Here is a 21409-nt window from a genome sequence, read left to right on the forward strand (position 1 = left end):
ATGATACATAGTCTACTAAACTTTCCAATTCTAAGCATTACAAACAAAGAACGTTGAAAGTTAATTATGGCCATTAGGTCAATATTTGCCTTACAAGCAGTCATTCTGTTCACATTAATGCCAAGTAGGAGAAATCAGCGAAACCAAAGGGGATGATGGACGGAGTGTTGAACAATGCAAGCACTCACCCCCAGTCAACTGTTTTGGGTTTAATCCATCAGCCGTCATCAGCCAGGGTAGCTTGAATCCAGTGGCAAAGCGTGCAAGGGACCCACGTCCGGCCATACCCTGCCTACTTAGGGCGAACAAAGCAAAACCAAAGGGCTGATGACGGCTGATTAGCCAGAAACCAGTCCCAGGATGCTTGTTTCAGGTCCAGGGAAGACATGGCTTGGCAGTTCTGGCTGGACTGTTCCCATGAGGCACAGGGTCAGACTGATTTGAATATGGCCATGTCTGAACTGGGGTGGCGGAGGGGGCTGAAGAATGATGATGGATTAAACCCAGATCAGTTGACTGGGGTGAGTGCTTGCAATGTTCAACACTCCGTCTATCATCCCCTTTGGTTTTGCTAAGTAAGGGTAAATAGCATTACCACAAAATGACCCAGGTTTACTTGTTTCTTACTTAACCAAACCTTGAAGTCACCATTTGGTTTCAACTAAAACCCTATATGTTAATTGGATCTGAAGAAAAAGTGTAACATCAGTGGCCTAACTACCCATTGCTGAAGTTCATGATCACACTACCTCAGGGCCCTTTTATTACACTTGCTCATCATAATTGTCCTATTATTTACCAGTATGAACCAATATAGAGACAGTTGCTATAAAACCAGCAATATCAGAATTTTATAGGACTACAACACGACTTTGGGTAACACTAAGTCACCAATGTCTAGCACGTAACCATACATGCCAACCCTCCCACTTCAGGTGGAAGACAACAGAATTCAAGGCTAGTCGTGTGATTCCTGTATGCTTAAGCAGGCTTCTTCAGACAGGTACTGGTCTTGTGTGACATGAGAGTATACACTGCCAGTAACCTGCTCCTGCAAGCCAGTGCACAACATTTTCGTCAGTTCTCTCTGCCTGCCATAGTGCTTTCTCCATGCTCTTGACAGGCATGAAATACAATGTATATTTACATTTAGTCTCATACATTGCAATAGACAATAGAGGCTGATTCAGGCCTCAATTGAAGTCAATGGGAGACATACTTTCTCCTGATTATTTTAAAAGAATCTCCCACTTTCTTCTTCTAAAATGTTGGCATGTATGCCGGTAACTTACTCTCCCCACCATGAACACATATTACTAACCCTTAACTGTCAGCCAAGGACTTTGCACTGGATCTCTCTTCCAGGATCACCATCAGCTAGAGCAACCCTCACTACTGACCTCCCCACCTCTTTCACTCCCACCACTCCACAACCTCACTTGGTTACTTAGCACGCACCATGTAACCATACATGCCAACCCTCCAAATTCAGGTAGGAGACTACCAATTTCAAGGCTAGTCTCACACCTCCTGATTCCTGTATGCACAAACCCAACTCCTCTGTGGGCTTCTGCAAACAGGGACTGGTCTTGTGTGACACAGGAGTATACACTGCCAGTAAGCTGCTCCTACATGCCAGTTGTCAACATTGTTGTCAGCTCTCTCTGCCTGCCATAGTGCTTTCGCCATGCTTCTGATAGTCAAAGACAAACAACGTATATTGACATTTAGTCCCATTCATGACAATAGAGGCCAGTTCAGGCATCAATAGAATTCAATGGAAGAAATAGATTCAATAACCTTTCACTGTCAGCCAAGGAATTTGCACTGTATCTCTCCTCTAGGATAACCATCAGTTAGAGGCAACCTCACTACTGACATCCCCACCTACTTAAATCCCACTCCCCATCCGGCTACTCTCTCCAGTTTATCTTGTCCATGTCCCCATCTCAGGTCCACTAACATTTTTTGTATCCAGCTTGCTATTTTTAGCCTACAAAGTATTTTACTTCTGATACTTCCACTGTACTGTGCCTTATCCCTCAAGTCAGTTACTCCATTATAGCTGAAACTCACCCACGGTGTTTCAAATATCTGGTTCTACCTTTATTAAACCAAAATACTTCCTCTTCTTCTACCACGGTCTCCCAAAATCCTTACTAAATATTTTCTCGAGGATACTGGAAGCCGAGTTTTAAACTGCCTTACTACATCTTACATGTCATGGATGAACGTTTCTTGTTTGTTTCCCAGGATGTGCTAGTGAAACAGCTGTGGTTCGTAGAATATTGCTTCCACGTTCTGAGAAAGGGGGAGAGGGTGAAGGTGCCAAAACCATGTCATGAAACACAAAATTTTACGAATGGTTAACAATTCCCTAGGGGTTCACAAGTCAAAGAAACCTTTAGAAAGCACACCATAAATCAGTGAAAGGTCCCCAAAATGGTTAACCCACAGAATCCTGTGACCTTTCACAAAAAACAAATTTGTTCTCGAAGAAAAGTTCCTTTTGCAGGCAGATTTAATACTTTCATGTTTTGGAAGAAGGCTTCTTCAAACACTACTTCTAAGAAATTTTTCAATCTCTTTCCCTTTGAGTTTCCATGCTCCTCACTCAACCAAAACCAAACTCCCTCATATTTTTTTATAATGTTTTTATTGGTATCTGTGAAAAAGTACAAATGTTTTAATATAGAACAGAAAAATCAACAGGTACATGCTAGATACATTTTATATCCATCAGTACACTGTTACATTACAGTTCTTATTTTGATCTTCAGCAGATGATCAAAGTATAATTTCTTCATCCTGCAGTGTTTATACAGCGAACTGGGTTTTGTGCCGGTTTCATAACCTTAATTTTTCAACAACATCAAGGCTTTTTTGGAGGAGAGTGTAACACAGCAATCCCAACCATAGTTAGAGCAATCAAAGTTAAAAACGGGGGGGGGGGGATCAGATTAAATATTGATTCATTATTGGGCCTGGGCAGCTGGTGCTAACAGGTTTAGTTTTCAGGGAGGCGAATGTCCCTCAACAGCACTTGTTTTGATTATATGTTGAGATAAAGGGGGAAGGGAGTTGTCCCTATTCAAATTTTGAATCCAACAGTGTTTCAATCAGGGTTTGTAAAGTGAACAACTCACCCATGAGGGTCTCAAGGTGCTGGTGGAGGAGTGGGCAACTCCGGTGGGGTCAGTCAAAGAACCAGGTCTTGAGGTTCTTCCTGAATTGGTGCATTGTCGGGCTCTGTCAGAGGTGAAGAGGGAGTTCATTCCAGCACTTGGCTGCTAGGTAGGAGAAGGATCTTCCACCTGCTCTTATCCTGTGATAGGTTTCTCTTGGGGACTTGGAAGGAGATTCAGTCATTGAGGTATTGTGGTCTGATGTCGTGAAGGGCCTTGTAGGCGTGTGTGAGCAGCTTGAACCTTATACTTCTTTTGACAGGGAGGAAGTCAGGGTCACGGAGGTGTTGGGTGATGTGGTCGTGTTGTGAGTTTTCGAGGATAAGTCTGGGTGCGGAGTTCTGGACGATCTGGAGTTTGCAGAGGAGTTTTGTTGCTGATTCAGGCATAGAGGGCGCTGGCGTAGTGCAGTCTCCTGGTAATGGGTGCATTGGTGATGGTTTTCCTGGAGTCGGGGGGATCCACTTCAGCGCAGTACTCAGAGGATGTTGAAGCATGCAGAGGATACAGCGTTGACCTGGTGATTCATGGTGAGTTAAGAGTCGAGTATGATGCTTAGGTTGCATGCTTGGACCGTTGCAATGGGTGGGTTTCCGAGGGCGGGGGGCCACCAGGTGTTGTCCCAAGCAGAGGGAGTGGGGCCCATGAGGTGAACTTCTCCATGGAAAGGAATGAGGATTGCATTCCATCCCATGGAGATAGGGTGCTTGCGTAGACCTTTCATCTCTTTGAGCCGCAGTAGCTGAGCAGATAAATGTATTGTGCCATGAAGTTGCTGAACACGTTTTACCGCCATTTCATGGTTACGGTGAGTTTAGCTTGTAGTAGTGCTAGATTACTAAAGATAAGGTCTACTTTTAATTTGTTGTTCATTTTTAAGGCCAAGCACACATCCTACCCAAATATAGGGGTTGCAGGATTAGGCAATTTGCCTAGGTGAGGTCATAACTTTGGATACAAGGGTACTTTCAGTCGCTGCCCATGGCTATTACCTGAAATTTCCTTTCAGGCCACCTAATATCCCACACTCCTGCACAGCATCAACGAAGAACACAAAAGGCTGCTGCAGTAAGAAGTGCAGCTATTGCTTCAGATGGGAGTAATTGAACCCATTCCACCACACCATCATGGAAGTGTATTCCTGTACTGTCTAATCCCCAAGAAAGAAAGGGTGTTGCGATCGATGTTCAAACTCCAACCTCTCAAACATACATCAAGTTAAGATGAGAACTTTTGAAGATGTCATTATGCTCATATAGGTTGGGGACTAAAAGGCAACCCTCGATCTCAAGAACGCTTACTTCCACATTCACCCACCACAGTATTTACCAAATACCTGGCAGAGTAGCAGCACATCTTTGCCACAAATTTGTTCATGTCTTTCCCTACCTGGATGACTAGCTAGTAAAGAGCATCTCTGAGTGCAGTGCCTCACTCATACTCAGTGCCTCAATTACATTCAACAATCCCTCTCAATCCTCAGCAATCTGACATTCACTGTAAATTTTAAAAAAATCTCACCTCTACCTCCAACAGACACAACCATGCTCAATATAGTTTACAGGCCAAGTCTATCCGAGCAAAGAGAGAGTGTTGGCATTCCATAGGTTAATAGGTTGCTTCCTCTTTACCATACATCTTGTCCTCTGACAGTGAGAATGATAATGGAACTGTTGGTAATTAATGCATCTTGTATTGTGTTTGTACCAAATACATGACTGTACATGCAACCTCTGCAACAGTGCATTGCGAGTTAGTGGTCACAGGTGGCCAGGTGGTCAGAGGATCTAGTGTTGGTGGAGCCCAGGGTTTGGCACAAGCTACCATGGTGTAGCAACAAGAACTTAATACTGGACAGGGCATTTCTCAAATACCCGCCACAAGTGAGCAACAGAGATGTGTCATCCACAGGCTGGGGAGCTCACATGAGGCAGCACACAACCTAGGGCCAATGGACTTTGTAACAACCCTGCCTATATAGTTGTGTCCTTAATAGTAGTTCAGCTAGTGCTGTAAGAGTTTTACATGAGCACCATGTACTGCTGTCTAAAACAAGGGGGCAGGCATGACATGCCAGCAGAGAATAAGCATATGGTCATTTGTCATCAGGTTCTCCTCCTGGCGAAATGTGTCCGGGAGGTGGGGAATTACTTCAGACCTGCTTAACATAATGCATAAGCCATCAATTGAATGAAAAATCAGCACTCATGTGATCCAACAATATTTCCGTTGCAGGTGGACCACATGGGTATATTTGTTTACCGTTTGCATGAACTCTAATTGTCAAATCTTCGCCTTCAGGTAACTACACCCACAGTCTAGGGTCCATGGTTTATGGTTGAATTCGTTAGGGACATTTGCTTACAGTTTTTGTCCCTTACCACTGCCATTAATGAACTGTATTGGATGCATCTTGCCAAATGTGTCTTGAAAGATTATTCATAAAATATCCAGTCCAGATTTTATGATATTTAAAGATTTGAAAAGGCCCTATTACTTTATAGGGGTCAGTGCCACAGGTAGGACTATGCTTCCATTCACAGTCTTACTTTTCCCCAATGGATACTGTCCCCATAATGAATCTTCCACATGCATCTCTTTATTAAATCTCAGACTGGTGCTAATCTACCTGTGCTAGTGATCCTGCTTCCATCACATTACCAGGTACAGTCCTTACTTGTAGGTGAACCTAAGGTTTCAGTAGAACATCATATTTTTAGCATCTCTCTCTCTCACTGTCTCTCATCCTCCTTTGCTGTCTCCTTATTCCCTGGCTTCCCTGTAGGTAATAATATAGACTGTTCAGTAAACCATCTCAGCTTCCATCATGTCTCCTTGAAGCTGAGAAGATCTGCCTTAACTTAGTGGATGATGATGCCGTCAGTTTTCTTCTGCCTTCACTCAATGCCCTCTCCCACTATGGTAAGTTAAATTACGGGGTTGAATATTGAGTAGATGACTTCCATATGTGCATTAGTTCAAGTTTCATTCCATAGGGATATTGCTCACAATGCTCTCAGTAGAAATCAAATCCTTTCGGGAGATCACACAGCTCTTTGTTTCGTTAATCTTTATTTCGGCTATTTTTAGCCATAAAAGAAGCAATTAAAAAACACACATTTTACAGAGCAAGTAATTCAATAGGTCAGGTACAATGGTTTAGGGACAGAAATAGTTGTACAATTTTATGCACATGATCGGTTTACACCATAAAACCTACCATCTAATATCATAAATACGTTAAAATACATTTAAAAGCCAGGCAATTTTAAGACATGATAAAAAATGTGGTCACTATGGGTAATCAATTTTTGAAAAGTGCAAATGCGATGGTTCCTGAACCCAGGATTCAATAGTAGTATAGGACTATAGCACTAAAGTTTTAGTCCGACCTTCTTCCTAATCAGGTAGACATTATATAAAAATCTGCTTATACAGAGTACCACCAATTGCGAGGTGTTGGACTTCAATATACGTTCAGCTTCGCTACAGATCCTTACACCCAAGTTCCTACACAAGGATCTGATCCATCGATCTCTTGCTAATTTATATGCTGGGCAAAAGAAAAATAAATGAACATCATTTTCCTTGACCTTCTGCGTGCATAGAGTACATAAATAGTTTTCCTTAGATCCCCCCCATCTGGACGTATTTGCGTTTATTTGCAAGACCCCGTATCTGAATTGTAAGAACAGGGATTTCGCTAACGAGGGGCCTATCTCGTCCATAAACGGTTAAAAAGAAGCAACATATTTAAAGGCTAGGAACTTCAGGGTAAGTGACCCCGTAGGTGAACTATGTAATATATCATTGTTCATATAAGACCAAAAAGTGGACTTTAGGAGCTTCTTGCAGATAGGTGTCAATCTTAAGGGCTCTTCCCAGTAGTACGATAAACATAGCTTATTTGCCTAAGATGAAATATGCTTTAGCCACGGGATATTCTTATGACCATCGATCTGCATAATCTCTACCAGGCCATCTCTGTAATTAATCAGCTCTGGGGTGGTCCATATCCTTACCCAATATAATCGGGGTCTTAGGATTGCTTGATGGTCAGTACGTTTAATATTGATATCCAAAAGTACTGGTGTTAGGGGTGTTCTAGTTGGGATTTTGAGTAATCTCCGTATAAAATTATTTTCCTCTCGTTCAAAATTCTTTTTACAGAATGGCCCCAAGATCTCGGCCCCGTAAAGTACCGCTGATTGGGCCTTTACTTTAAAAACTTCCAGGGCAGGTGAAATAGCCTTGGACTGGCTATCTCTGTGTCTTTTGAGTATTTGCAGCAAATTTTGTCGGAACGTTAGCCTATTTTTCTCTAGATGCCCCTTCCAGGATAGTTTACTGTATAGCGTGATTCCCAGGTAATTAAAACTTCCCACGTATTCCAATTTTTGATTATTTAAAACTAGGTTCTTCCTAAACGATTTTTGCGGGTTTATAGACATTTATTTTGTCTTGGTCGAGTTGATTTCTAGTCCCTTCTCCACGCAGTAATTATAAAAAGAATTCACTAAACTTTGTAGTCCCTTGGGGGTCTGGGAAATAAGGATGGTATCGTCAGCAAATAATAGTGCTGTGATAGCTTCACCCCCAAGTTTTGGGGAGTCATGGTTACAATTCCCTAAATAATTGGGGATATCATTCACATACAGTGAGAAGAGCGTGGGTGCCAACACGCATCCTTGTCGTACACCCCGTCTCACTAGTATGGCCTTGGATAATTCCCCCCTTTGTCCCCATCTCACTTTGTCATAATTCCCTGCGTGGAGTCTAATCAATTGTGCAAGTACTTCACCTGGAACCCCTATATCTTTTAATGACTCCCATAGTAGGGTTTGAGTGACTAGATCGAAGGTGGCCCTCAAAAGCAACATACAGACTGCCCTTCCTTAGATTGATGTATTTCCAACAGATACATGTAAATCTGAACACTTGGTCCGTGGTACTTGTTTTTATTCTGAACCCGGCTTCATACTTTGATAATACGTGGGTCTCTTCCATCCATTCTAAAAGTCTATTTAAAATATGTGTGGCAAAGACTTTTTGTAAAAGGTCAATTAAACTGATTGGGCGATAATTTTCTGGATCATATCGATTTCCTTTTTTAAAAATTGTCACAATCTCTGCCCCTTTCCATGTATCAGGAATCGGCGCACCCGCTACTATTGAGTTACATAAAAAGTTTATGTATGGTCCCCAGACTTCTATATCGTGTTTTAATAGATCACCAGGAATCCTGTCGGGTCCCGGTGCTTTTCCTGCTTTAATGGCCTGTATTGCCTGAACAGTTTCTTCTAAACTAAAATGTAAGTTAGGTACCCTTGGTACTATTTCTATTTCCTTTTTCACTATAGGTGACCCCCCTGTATTATATGAATACAGCTTGGAGAAATGGCCAACCCATGTTTTTTCATCTAGGAAAAGATCCTTCGGTCCTAAGATCCTACCTGTCTTGTTCCCCCTAAATATTAGGCTCCAAAAGGTAGCCTGATCCCTCAGTTTTGCTGCAGCAACTAGGCCAGACCAGATTTCCTCATCCCAGGCTTTTTTTGTTTCTGCAAGAGTTTTATTATATGCATGCCTTCTGTCTCTTATTTCTTGTGTATTCTTGTTCTTTACTGCCTGGATTAGAGAGGTCTTAGCTGATCGACAATATTTATTGTACCAGGGGTTTTCTAGTTCAAGTTGATTGTTCTTAGGTCCCTTTTCCTTCTCATAAATTTTGCTCAGGAGGGGTGTCAGTGCATCCACCAAACTATAATGCATATCTAGTGCGCCACATTCCCCTAAGGGGAGATCCTGAAAAGGTGCGGCAATGTCAGCAAAGGTGTTATAGATGCTTGTCATCGTCGCATCATTGGTTAAAATATATGGCCATTTTAAAGCTCGTCTATTATTATTTATTTGGAGGTCACCAACATTCGAATTATTCCCTGCATCCCCAGCTGTAATAGTTCTGAAGGGCTGGGGTTCTAGGATTAGTTGTAACAGGAAGTGGTCACTCTCCGTCCTGGGATCAACTTTAAAATCAACAATTAAATGCCACAAACTAATGGAAACCAATATAAAATCTATGTGGCTCTTAGAGGTCCCTCTACAAATGTGGGTGCCGTAGGTCGGTCTGACTGTAAGCGGCCATTACATGCCCTTAAATCATGACCTACAGTTAGTTGTAGGATTTGAACTGCCGCTACCGTGCATTTTACCTCCCCACTGCTATCTAAAGCAAGAATATTGTTTGCCTTATCTTGTTCATCAAATATACTGTCAAAACCCAGTATTGGTTCATACTTACAATTAAAGTCACCACCAACAACTACTTGGGAGCTGGGACCTAATGTGTCAAGATAAAAGTCAAGCTGTTCTATTATCTGGGATTCCTTATTAAGTGGATTTGGCCTATTATACACATTAATTAAATAGAGGATTTCTTTGTCTCTTGTGACTATTTTTACGCCCAGTAGATCCTGGGACTGGATAAAGAGGGGGGTAATTTCAATTTCCAGGGTAATCCTTATCCAGATCACCAAACCCCTGGACGGTCTCCCTCGTACAGATGGAGTAGCTTCCACACAAAAAGTTTTATAGCCAAATCTATGCGGAATTTCCAGTAACCAAGTCTCCTGTAGGAGTATTATGTCACATTGGTCTATATAGTTACACCAAAACATGTCCTGTAGATTCTTGTTTAGCCCTGCTATGTTCCAAGACATGAATTTTACTTCCAGATTTCCATTTGTTATTAGTGGTAAATGGTTAGTGTGCCGGAATGGGCTCCCTATGCTGTTGGTAGCGTCCCTTGCTCCCGCTTTTGGATCTTGGCTATTAATTTGTGTAAGTACTACAGGCCCTGATCCACCCCCTCTGCTTAATTCTTTTGGTACCTGTTTGGTGGAAAGGGTCTGTGCCTTTTCGCTAGAGTGAGTCTCCTTACAGTGATTAACAGTGAGGGTTATAACCATACTTGGGTTCTTTAGTCAGTCTAACTCATCCAGTGTTGAGAAGCCATCAAATCTATTTGCCAGGGGGACAAGAGAGGTCTGCTGCCTGGGAGTGCCACCATACTGTGGTTTATAGAAGTAGCCCAAAGGGAGGGCACTAATGTATGTGTTTTGGGCGTGGGGTTCTTCTCTACATTCCAGTATCCTCCTGACTTGTTGCGGTCGTCTAAAGTTAATGACCACACAGTCTCCTCTGATATTCTTAGACGATTCGCCCAACCACCCGACTCTGTGAACCATCAGTATATCATCACTATTTGCTGGGTGAAACCGTTTGAATTTTGCCAGCCAATCCACTGCTTTATTGCGTAGGTTTTGCTAGGATTTTTTTTGTTCTCTTTTTAGGGAGGGCACCTCTGTTAGTACTATTACATACGGTGAGGATGCCGGCGGTAACTGCAGGACATCAGTATTAGCGATTAGGTCTGTTCCTTTCGGACTGTACACTGTTGTCCTGCCTGAGATTTTATTTGGGCTTTCCTGAACTGATAGTCTATGTGTGCTCCCAGCACTATGCCCCTCGGTGTCATGCATGTTATGTTTATTTCCCTCTCTTGGTCTATCAGTCTTCTGCACAGGATTCCTAGGTTTTATCAGTCTTTCTACATCCTGCCCTTTTGGCATAGTTTGTGGTGTGGCGTTACTCTCACTCGGGCTAGTGTTTTTTGGGATGAGGGTATTATTTCTTTCCACATTCCCCAGCTTTTTACACAAGTGCTCTACCCTTAAGGCAAACTGAGAAAGGCTTGCTGTCAAGCCGTTTTCTAATTTATCCACTTTTTCATTTATCATGATTTCTAGTGAATACTTTAGTTTTGTTTCAAATTTTTCAAGAATTCCCTCGAGCCATGGGATATGGGGTATACTTTCACTCTCAGTTTGTGTGCTTATGGTTTTAGTTGGTACCGTTTTACCCCCATCTCATGGTTAGATATATTCTTTTGCCGTATCCCCCCAGTTTTCTTGGTGTTATTATTATTCCTCACTATAGGGTTTTTTTTTTCTTCGGGCAATACCCTTGGCCCTTAGGCCCTGAAGCTGGTATAGTACTCTGCACACTTAACACTGTTGATCAGCATTAAAGTGCATATGTTCTCTGTGTAAATTGTGATTATGATTGGTTATCCATGATTGGCATATTTGATTTACTGGAAGTCCTTAGTAAAATGCACTGTATGCCCAGGGCCTGTAAACCAAATGCTATTAGTGAGCCTGCAGCACCTAATATGCCACCCATACAATAGACTTTTAAATATGTTTCAGACTTGTCGCTGTGGTGTCTGCGTGTGCAGTTTATAACTACCATGTCAGCCTGGCAAGTGCACCCATTTGCCAGGCCCTAACTGTCCATTTTCTTGCATATAAGTTACCCCAAGGTAGGACCAAGAAACCCCCATGAGCATGGTGCAGTGTAAATTAAAGTTAGGACATGTAATGGTGTGTTCTATATGTCCTGATAGTGAAATGCTGTGCATTTAGTTTTTCACTATTGAAAGGCTGTCTGTCTCATAAGTTAACATGAGAGCTGCATTCTAACATCTTACAAGTGTAACCTTCCATTGGGATATGGTTGAGAAATGGAGTTTAGGCTTTCTGAACTCAGAATCTAATAACACACTGTTAGTAAAGTAAATTGTGTATTTGAAAATTCCACTTTCACAAAGTTAGCATTTTCTTGCGTTATCTTTCTGTGTGCCTTTGCCTGTTTGAGAATTCACCATCTGGTTTAAGATTGACTGGAGCTGGAGATGTGCGTTCACTCTAGACGTGAGGTGTGTCCTGCCTTTCCTGGGTAAGTCATAGTCAGGCTGAATAGACCTTTCTGCATTTAAGAGAGAGTATTGGGAGGAGTTTTCACTAGCAGCTGAAAAGTCTATGTCTCCTCTGCACAATGCTCTCTCTACCCCCTGTAGTTAAGCTGGACCAGGGAGGACAGAACTGGGTTGTACAGAGCTCATGGAATCTAAAACAAAACTACATTGAGAAAGTATTGGACCTAAAATCCCAGGACTTTAGATTACTTCTGGATCAAGAGGACCCTTTGCCAAGGAGAAGGGCGGAAGAGCTGTGAGGAGATGGGCTGAAGAGCTGTGAGGAGGAGTACTGCTCCTTTGCTGTATGTTGCTTTTCTGGATTGGCCTGCAGTTGCCTGCTTCTACCTGAAAAAAGACAAAGACTGAATGTTGCTGTGAATCCTGCTTGAGAAGATCTGTAAGGGTTTGAAGTAGAAGTTGCCTCCTGTTCTGAAGTCTCAGGAATACAAAGACTTCACTTGCAGCATTCCTGAACTCCACTGCTGGGAGTGCTGACCTGACTAGTGGTGCCAGACCCCGTTCTGGGCTTCTGAAGGAGGTTGCTGGGCTACAAACTCCAAGTAGCAGATTCCCGGTGCCATCTTCTACACCACTGCCTGCAGTGATACCATGGTCACTGCTCGCTGGGTAAGCACAACACTGACCGTGACGACAGGGCAGGCCCAACGCCGTCTCTGCATTGACTCTGAAAGCATCAACGAGGCCGCATCTTGCACCCACTGGGCCAGGGGCACTGCTTGTGGAGTGCATGGAGCACTGCCCAACGCCGACCAACGACAGTGCCTCCCGCACTCCATCATGGAGCCGATAACCGATGTGGGTGACTGCCTATGCCACACCAGTGTAAGGAACCACCTCCCCTGCACAGTGAGGAACCGGCGCATCACCATCCCTGCAACAGTAAGGAACCAACCCCCCACCTCCCCTGCATAGCAGTAATGAACTGACCCCTCACCTCCCCGGTGGCAGGAAGGAACCAATGCCTCACCTCCCCTGTGGCAATAAGAAACCTGCCCCGCCCTGCCCAGGCACCTCATCACCTCCCCAACACTGTGCGTCGCTGTTGTTTGCTTCATCATTAAAGGTACTGTTCCTCTGGGGGTCTGTGTGACTCTCTGGCTGGCCCGTGCACTTCACAGTCGGCACCACACTTGGGATTTGTACCTATACCAACGTCTAGTTAGCCCTAGTTGGAGCTATTGTCTTCTAAGAGCTATATTTTTGCAAGAAACATTTTACACATGATATCTTGAGTTCTGCATATTGGATTTTTGACGTCTTTGTCTTGTTTGGTTTAGATAAAGACACTTTATTTTTCTAAACTGGAGTGGTGTCCATTTGTGGTGTTTTCCCAGTGTTGCTGAGCGTTATATACAAATACTTTACACATTGCCTCTGTATTTTAGCCTGACTGCTCTGTGCCAAGCTACCAGAGGTTGAGCACAGGCAAACTGAAATGTGAACTTCACTAATTATGACTAGAAGAACGGATCCCTACTTGTACAGGGTGCAAGCCGCTGCAAACTAGAGACTCCCAATTCTAAAATGGAAAAAGGCAAAGGTATGAAAAGGTAATCAGGCAGGCAGTCATCAATGGAGGATAGAGGAAATGAAGGGCAAAATGGAGGCAAAAGGTGAAAGGCGGTTCCCTCCTCCAAGGAAGGCACTTTTTTATACTCCAACTTCTCCATCTGTGACAGCAATTGTCACCATACAATGGTCTGATCATCATGTGACCAATTTTCCACTCATCGGGTACAAAATTGGAACTCCAACATATTTTCCCATGTTGCCCATGAGAATTGACTGTCGATCCGTCCTCACATCTTATATGACAAACAGCTTATTTACTGTGTTGCTCTTCAAGTATTAGGTCAAATGGTCAAGTTCCCATTAATTCACTCACATCGACATATGGAAAAAGTACCCAATGATTTAAAAATGTTGCGTAAAAGAAGGACAGGTAACGCTAAATTTAAGGAAACATCACAAAAGTCTATTACCAGGCTATGAAATCAATGCAGCTTAAGGAAAAAGGACATTTTAATGCATTTTAAAGTCAGCACTTCTTATTTAATGAAAGAAACTCATAATTGAGTTCAAGTATAATTATTTAAATCAAGCATGTCATGTGAGGAAATAATTGTAAAATTTTTGGTGATTATTGCTTAGAAATGTTCAATGTAATTATAGCATACCATCACAATGTCATAAGTACATACATGTAAATTATTCTTAAAAATCATTATATTAATATCGTTTTAGGAAATCAAAGACTCTAGAAAATGTCAAGCATTTATGCTGAAAGTTTCACTCATATACAATGTAAAATGTTTTATTTGCCCCAGTTAGCATTTGCTAGGGTGAATGCAATAGGCAATAGAGATACTAAATGTCATCATTAATATTTGCACAATCGTATTGGGGAGAGGATGTACCTTGCGGTTAGAGCTGTCGACCTCGAAGCTGTTCAAGTCTCGGCAACAACGCTCAAGATCCTGTGATTCTGGGCAAATCACTTAATCTTCCCGTGCCTAACAAAAAAATAATGTGTCTGTCTGTAAGGAAAGTTGTGCTCATGTAAAGTGCTCTGATACCTGATGTCTCGGTTCTAGTTCGCGCTATATAAAACTATGTAAAAAAAAAGGATGTAAGAATTATTTGTTCATGCCTCCCTTCCCCCTTCCTTCCTTTCTTTCCTTTCACCTGCCCCTACCCAGCCCCTCCTATTCCCTCCCCGCCTCCTTCCTGGTCTCCTCTTTTACTCTGATCCCCCCACCATGTCCACCTTCCCCCATACACCCCCTTCCTGCCGACCTCCGCTTCTTCCCCTGACCTCCCCTTTGTCTCCTTCCCCCATACACGCAGGTTTGTGGACAGACACATGGACCTCTTCGGCATGGGTACCCACCGCCACAATCTCCATCACTTTTCACGCATTCTTGCAGGAAAACCATCCTTCTACTCTTGACGGTTGGTCATGGAGCACACTTGCCTGGTTCCACGGGGTCCCTCCCCTGCTCCAGCATGCACCACCGGCCCTAGTGTCCACACCACCGGGTTATCAGGGACGCATCTTCTCACCCCCATGGTGACTGGCTGTCTGGACCCTCGCTCCTCCTCCTCCAAGTGGACCTCTGGCCCGGTGGCTTTTTGACACCCGATATATAAAGGGGGATATCCGGCACTAAGAATATTGGTTTTATCAGTCCTAATTGTAATTTGCCTTTTCCCTGTACCCTTTTCTTCCCCCCTCTCTCCTCAATTGCATTGTACTGCTTATTGTGTATATACTTCTGTTCCAAAATGTGCATACGCTGTATGGTTTTATTCCAATAAAAAAAATTATGACAAAACAAAAAGACTCATTTGTTACATAGATATACAGCTTCATATTAATAATTTGTGTTATTTTGCATCACAGAAAACTTCTCCATCAATAATCTTGTATAACGACTTTGCTAAAGTATCAAGGTAATCAGTTAATAACATGTTAAGCTCATTGTACCTTCTATTTCTACAATCCAAGCATACTTTTCAGTGCTGGTACATCAATCTTTTAAGTTTCTGTGTTGTTTTTCTAGTGTGTGTAAAATGCACATTATGGTTTAATTGTCAAATATTTTTTTATGTCGTGTTATGCTACATCATAACATCAGGATGTATTCAGTGCACAAAGTTAGTGTCACAATTAAAAAACATATGCTGCAACCTTGAAATTCATGGTACATCTTATTTTCTTAATATATGGGGACTGTGCCAACGTACAATAGCTAGAAGCATACCTATCTAACAATTAATGTTTTTTGCAGCTGTGGACGACCATACAATCAAATTAATCCAGCCGAAAGGGTGCCGGACAGAAGTGATGCAGAAACACATTCTAGAAGCAGAACAGGTAATCCATTTGTTATAAATACATGTGTGTTACTATTTAAATTGAACTAGCTTGACATTTGACTTTCTCCAACTAAATCACCCGTGTTGGCCAGGGGTTTCAATTACTCAAAAAGTTTTGACTTTTATCTGAGCAATCAATTATTTGCTAAATAATATAACATAGAAAAAGGAAGATGGTCACCGAAACAATGTAGGTGTCCATCAGATGCCTTATATCGTGAAATTAAATTCCCATTTCATCAGAAAACAAGGATGGGTAATCAAACAAAGTGCTAGCAAGGATACCACAGGCACGGATGCATGGAAAGGAACACTGGTCCCCATAACATCTGGTTCAGTAATAAACAACAAGAACTGGGGTGCAGCGATGCTCTTACTCTCCTTGTCCCCGTTGCCACTGCAACTGCTGCGCTATTGATAGTTATGCACCTTCTTACTATAAAACTCTTCATTTAGGGAGACCCTTGAAATATATTCTTGAGGAATCTCCTGGGAGAAAAAGTGTGATTGAGGTTCAGTTGTAATGACCACAGATTGCTTAATTCATGAAGGAACTCGTGGTTTTATGGACACTTTGATGTTGGGGACAGCTTTATTTCTTTTCCATGTGATCACATTAACTAGTTGATTCTTACAGCTGTGTATCAAAGTTTTGTGCAGCAAATGAAAATGGATGATAGTTGTAAATAAGTTTATTTTCAGTCAGATAAAACAATAAGAGTCTGTACGGTAAGACCATGGAGCAGTTTTAAAACCTGGGACAGTAACACATTCAAGACATTACAATTAAACATCAGTATAATTTGAAATTACAGCAGTAGACGTACATCTCAGATATGCAAACTGGTTTGGATACTAAGCATTGTAAATGGGATAATTTCTATACAGATAAACCAATGATGTTATGGAGGCATGCTATTGAGTAGGAAACACTTTTTGACCTTATTTGCAGGGCATGTGTCCTGTAATGCAACCAGGGGTCTTCAGGCGCGGTGCGTCCATTGGGGCGTAGGGGCGTAGCCCCACTAAGCCCAATGGACCCACCGCGTCGTCACGAAAATACAAAAACAACAAATACTGAAATAATCTTGCTCGCTACCTGCCGCCCGGGAATCCGGGAGACACCCGACTTTTCCGTGCGGGGGGGGGGGGGGGCGGATGGGCCTGCTGCATCTGCGCAAGTTGATTTATGGGCAGAATCATGTTCGCGCATGCGCAGATTGATTCCCTGTGCATTTCCCCTTAGAGAGAGGACCTGGGGGCGGGCCGCAGCCCCCGGGGTTAACCAGGGGGACTGGGCGAGGAGTCATGGTGCCCCCCCCAGCCAATCCTGACGGTTAGCGCGGCCGACTTTGGTGCTGGGAAACCAGGTTCCAGCCTCTTATTGTAAATAATCGTGAAATGGGAGGAGAATGTATAGATTTGTGTCAGAAGAATTGGCACATATTTAAACTCGAAGTCTTATTGTTTCATCGTGAAAAGTAGCATTCAATGGGATTAAAAATGTGGTCGGCAGTAAACTGCTTCAGAGAGCAAAGCAAGAAAAGAAGTTCAGGTGGAAATCAGACGTATGAATTGAGGCCGGTTATCACTGTCACGCTGTAGTCGGAAGGATGTTCACACTCTTGTCAAAGCCATTTTATTCATTCACCTTGTTACTCTTATTGGACTTTATAAGCAGGAGTCTGCCCGATTTACCAAGACAAATAGGGCTCAGTTTGAGCAAAGATTTACGCTTCAATAAATCACGGAACTTAAAATAAAACAGAAAAAGAATGTGGGTTTCTGAGGAAATAGTAGCATTTACGTCACCCATCTGTATGCGTGTAACTATACGCATACAGATGGGTGGATGCATGAATGAATGATGGATGCAGGATGGATGGGTGGATGGATGGGTGGATGCATGAATGAATGATGGATGCAGGATGGATGGGTGGATGGATGGATGATGGATGCAGGATGGGTGGATGGGTGGATGGATGAATGAATGGTGGATGCAGGATGCCGGGTGGATGGGTGGATGGATGGGTGGATGCATGAATGAATGATGGATGCAGGATGGATGGGTGGATGGATGGGTGGATGGATGGATGATGGATGCAGGATGGGTGGATGGATGAATGAATGGTGGATGCAGGATGCCGGGTGGATGGATGATGGATGCAGGATGGGTGGATGGGTGGATGCATGAATGAATGGTGGATGATGGATGGGTGGATGGATGGGTGAATGCATGAATGAATGATGGATGCAGGATGGATGGATGGATGGGTGAATGGATGCAGGAAAGGATGCAGGATGGATGGGTGGATGGATGGGTGGATGGATGGATGATGGATGCAGGATGGGTGGATGGGTGGATGCATGAATGAATGGTGGATGATGGATGGATGGATGGGTGAATGGATGAATGGATGCAGGATGGATGATGGATGGATGACGGATGATGGATGGGTGGATGGATGGATGGGTGGATGAATGAATGATGGATGCAGGATGGATGGATGGATGGATGGGTGGATGAATGAATGATGGATGCAGGATGGATGGATGGATGGATGAATGGATGGGTGAATGGATGCAGGAAAGGATGCAGGATGGATGGGTGGATGGATGGATGATGGATGCAGGATGGGTGGATGCATTAATGAATGGTGGATGATGGATGGATGGATGGGTGGATGGGTGAATGGATGCAGGATGGATGATGGATGGGTGAATGGGTGAATGGATGTAGGATGGATGATGGATGGGTGGATGGATGGGTGGATGAATGAATGATGGATGCAGGATGGATGGGTGGATGCATGAATGAATGATGGATGCAGGATGGATGGATGGATGGATGAGTGGATGCAGGAATGGATGCAGGATGGATGGATGCATGAATGAATGATGGATGCAGGATGGATGGGTGGATGGATGCATGAATGAATGATGGATGGATGGATGGATGGATGGATGAATGGATGGGTGAATGGATGAATGGATGCAGGATGGATGCATGAATGAATGATGGATGCAGGATGGATGGATGGATGGGTGGATGCATGAATGAATGATGGATGCAGAATTGATGGATGGGTGGATGCATGAATGAATGAATGATGTATGGAAGCAGGATGGGTGGGTGGATATATGGATGGGTGGATGCATGAATGATGTATGGATGGATGCAAGGTGGTTCGGGCTCGCTCGCTGCGCTCGCTCGCTGTGCTCGCTGCGGTGCAATATGCAAATTAGATTACGCCTCACCACTTTCAAATGTCACCAGCCGCCCCTGGTCTTCAGTACAAAGTCACCCTTTGTTAACCAGGTGCAACGCTTTTGTAGCACTCAGCTACAAAAATACCTTGTCTGTGACAATTAATTTAAAGATTTGTGAAACGTTTTTCCACAGTATTTTTAGCAAATTCAAAATACCTGGGATAACATTGAGATGGCTTGAAGATAATTTCTGTTACCTGTGAATAGGAGCTCCCAAATGTTGAATGTCATCTCCTGCCACAAAGGCAACTTCAGCAGGCAAGAAAAACATTATTCATACAGGTATGCCTCTGAGTGCCTCATACAACCTACTATCCCAAATAATTTAACCGTGACATTTCTAAAGCTACAAGCGTCTCAACCAGCACTTCCTAACCAGGCTCTGCAGAAATATGATCATTTTACACCTATTCTGGTGAGCCTGCACCATCTACAAAACCAGCTGTGTTATGTACAAATTCACCACGATCAGCACCCCTGCTTATCCTGCAGACAAGTGCACATTTGTGTGGTTCTCAGCATATTCACAGCCAGCACACCATCAGACTGCAGACTAAGTGTAACAAGCATTTGCAATGCAATAGGTCTCGTATTTACACGAGTTTAAGCTATTGGCATTGTAAGTGACAATGCCTTTTATTTACAAAATGAAAGGCATTGCCATTTGCAATGTTAATAGCTCAAACTTGCGTAAATGCGAGACCTATTGCATTGCAAATGCTTGTTTGTTTTATAGTTTTATATAGCGCAAACTCGACCCGAAGGTAGTGGAGCGCTTTGCAGGAGAACCAGTTACATTACACAAGAAAACATTCCCTTTTGTTCGGCAAGGAGAGATTAAGTGATTTACCCCGAATCACAGGATGGTGAGCCGACACCGAGACTCGAACCTGGTTCCCCTGCTTCACGTTTGGCAGCTCTGGTCATTACGCTACATCCTTGTGCTTTAGGGGGATTGTATATTGCTGTGTTGTGTGCCTATTCTCTGTTTTGTACAGTTTTTTTGCAGACAGGGCTTCTGTGACCCTAATGTTGTGTGTAGTGCGCCACAGTGTGGAACAGTGCATCAGGTGTTAGTCTGGAAGGAGGGGGTCCAGGGACACAGTAAGGAGGAGCGGGTTATAGAGTCTACAGAAGTGTGCTGGGGTTGGTACTGTGCCACCCAGTCCTTAGTATGTGGCAGGCAGAACACTGCGCAGGGTACCGCCCTATAAATAATAAGGAACCCCATAGAGTGGCAGGACTGTTCCGATCTCAGACTCTCAAAATAAAACTCCGAATGAGTAGAGTTTCACTCTGAATAAGTAAGATTTAGTGGCTCGTTGTTTTGTCTGTCAAAAAAGCTGGGACACGGCGATACGTGGGATTTGCGAAGGATTACAGTTTTGTGTTGTGGAAAACCCACACCTACTGATTCTTAAGGCCACAATTCCCTAAAGAAATGAGAATCCTACATATTTGTAAATCGCACCCCCATTTTGACCAGTGTAGAAGGTCGAAGCAATAATTTGGAGATCTGGGTAAGGTAGTCGCTTGAAGGACGTCAATGCGCTTCATGTATGATCCTTCACTCTTGTCAGGGATCTAAAAGTAACAACAAAAAACACACAGCCATAAAAGGAAACAAATATTTCTATCTATTAGCAGTTTCACGAGCTGGAGCTTTCCGCACAATCCAAAAAGTAACTTTTTTTCTTTAGAGTCTGTAAACTCTGTTCTAACAAAAGGACAGGGCGCTGACCAGGAATACGCCAAAACACGACTCAAATTGCGCTTATTATTTTACTGCGTGCTCCCAAATGTCACACCGTGCAAGTAAAACTGTGCTGATTCAACTCACAAAACCTCTGTGTCCTCAACCCCCCTCTCACCACACACACTCATGAAATCCCGTCCTCTAACTGCATAGTCTTCTCACTGCACGGGTCAAACTTTAAGAAACCTGGGGAGCCCAGGAGTCACGTGTTACAAGAACTGGTGGAAAGTGCGCGCAGTGTAATCTTGAACCCAAAGAGTTTGGTTATAGAGACAATATGCATTCACCACCTATGCACGCACTTTTCTATATAGCTCCCGTCCTGTACACATGACACAGAATCAGCACTAGCGCAGCTATAAGTTGTTGGATACAGAAACATATGTTTGCAGAAGCCGCTTTCTGACATTTGTGCAAGGTAGAAAACGCTAAAATGTTTTTTTCCGTGTTTCAGAGGACTTCCGCATGGTCTTGGAC

At 43.2% G+C, this 21409-nt stretch overlaps 1 protein-coding gene across 3 annotated transcripts in view; it reads left to right on the plus strand.

Moving 5' to 3' along the window:
* Positions 1-21409, plus strand: part of PDE3A (phosphodiesterase 3A) — a 1456379-nt gene that overhangs the window by 1135840 nt on the left and 299130 nt on the right. For all 3 annotated transcript variants that reach the window (XM_078674052.1, XM_078674054.1, XM_078674053.1), the window contains one exon: positions 15819-15904. In XM_078674052.1, the coding sequence (XP_078530178.1) occupies positions 15819-15904 (86 nt within the window). The remainder of the gene's footprint in view (positions 1-15818; positions 15905-21409) is intronic.

Source organism: Lissotriton helveticus, chromosome 1_1 (assembly GCF_964261635.1).
Source record: "Lissotriton helveticus chromosome 1_1, aLisHel1.1, whole genome shotgun sequence".
NCBI lineage: Eukaryota > Metazoa > Chordata > Amphibia > Caudata > Salamandridae > Lissotriton > Lissotriton helveticus.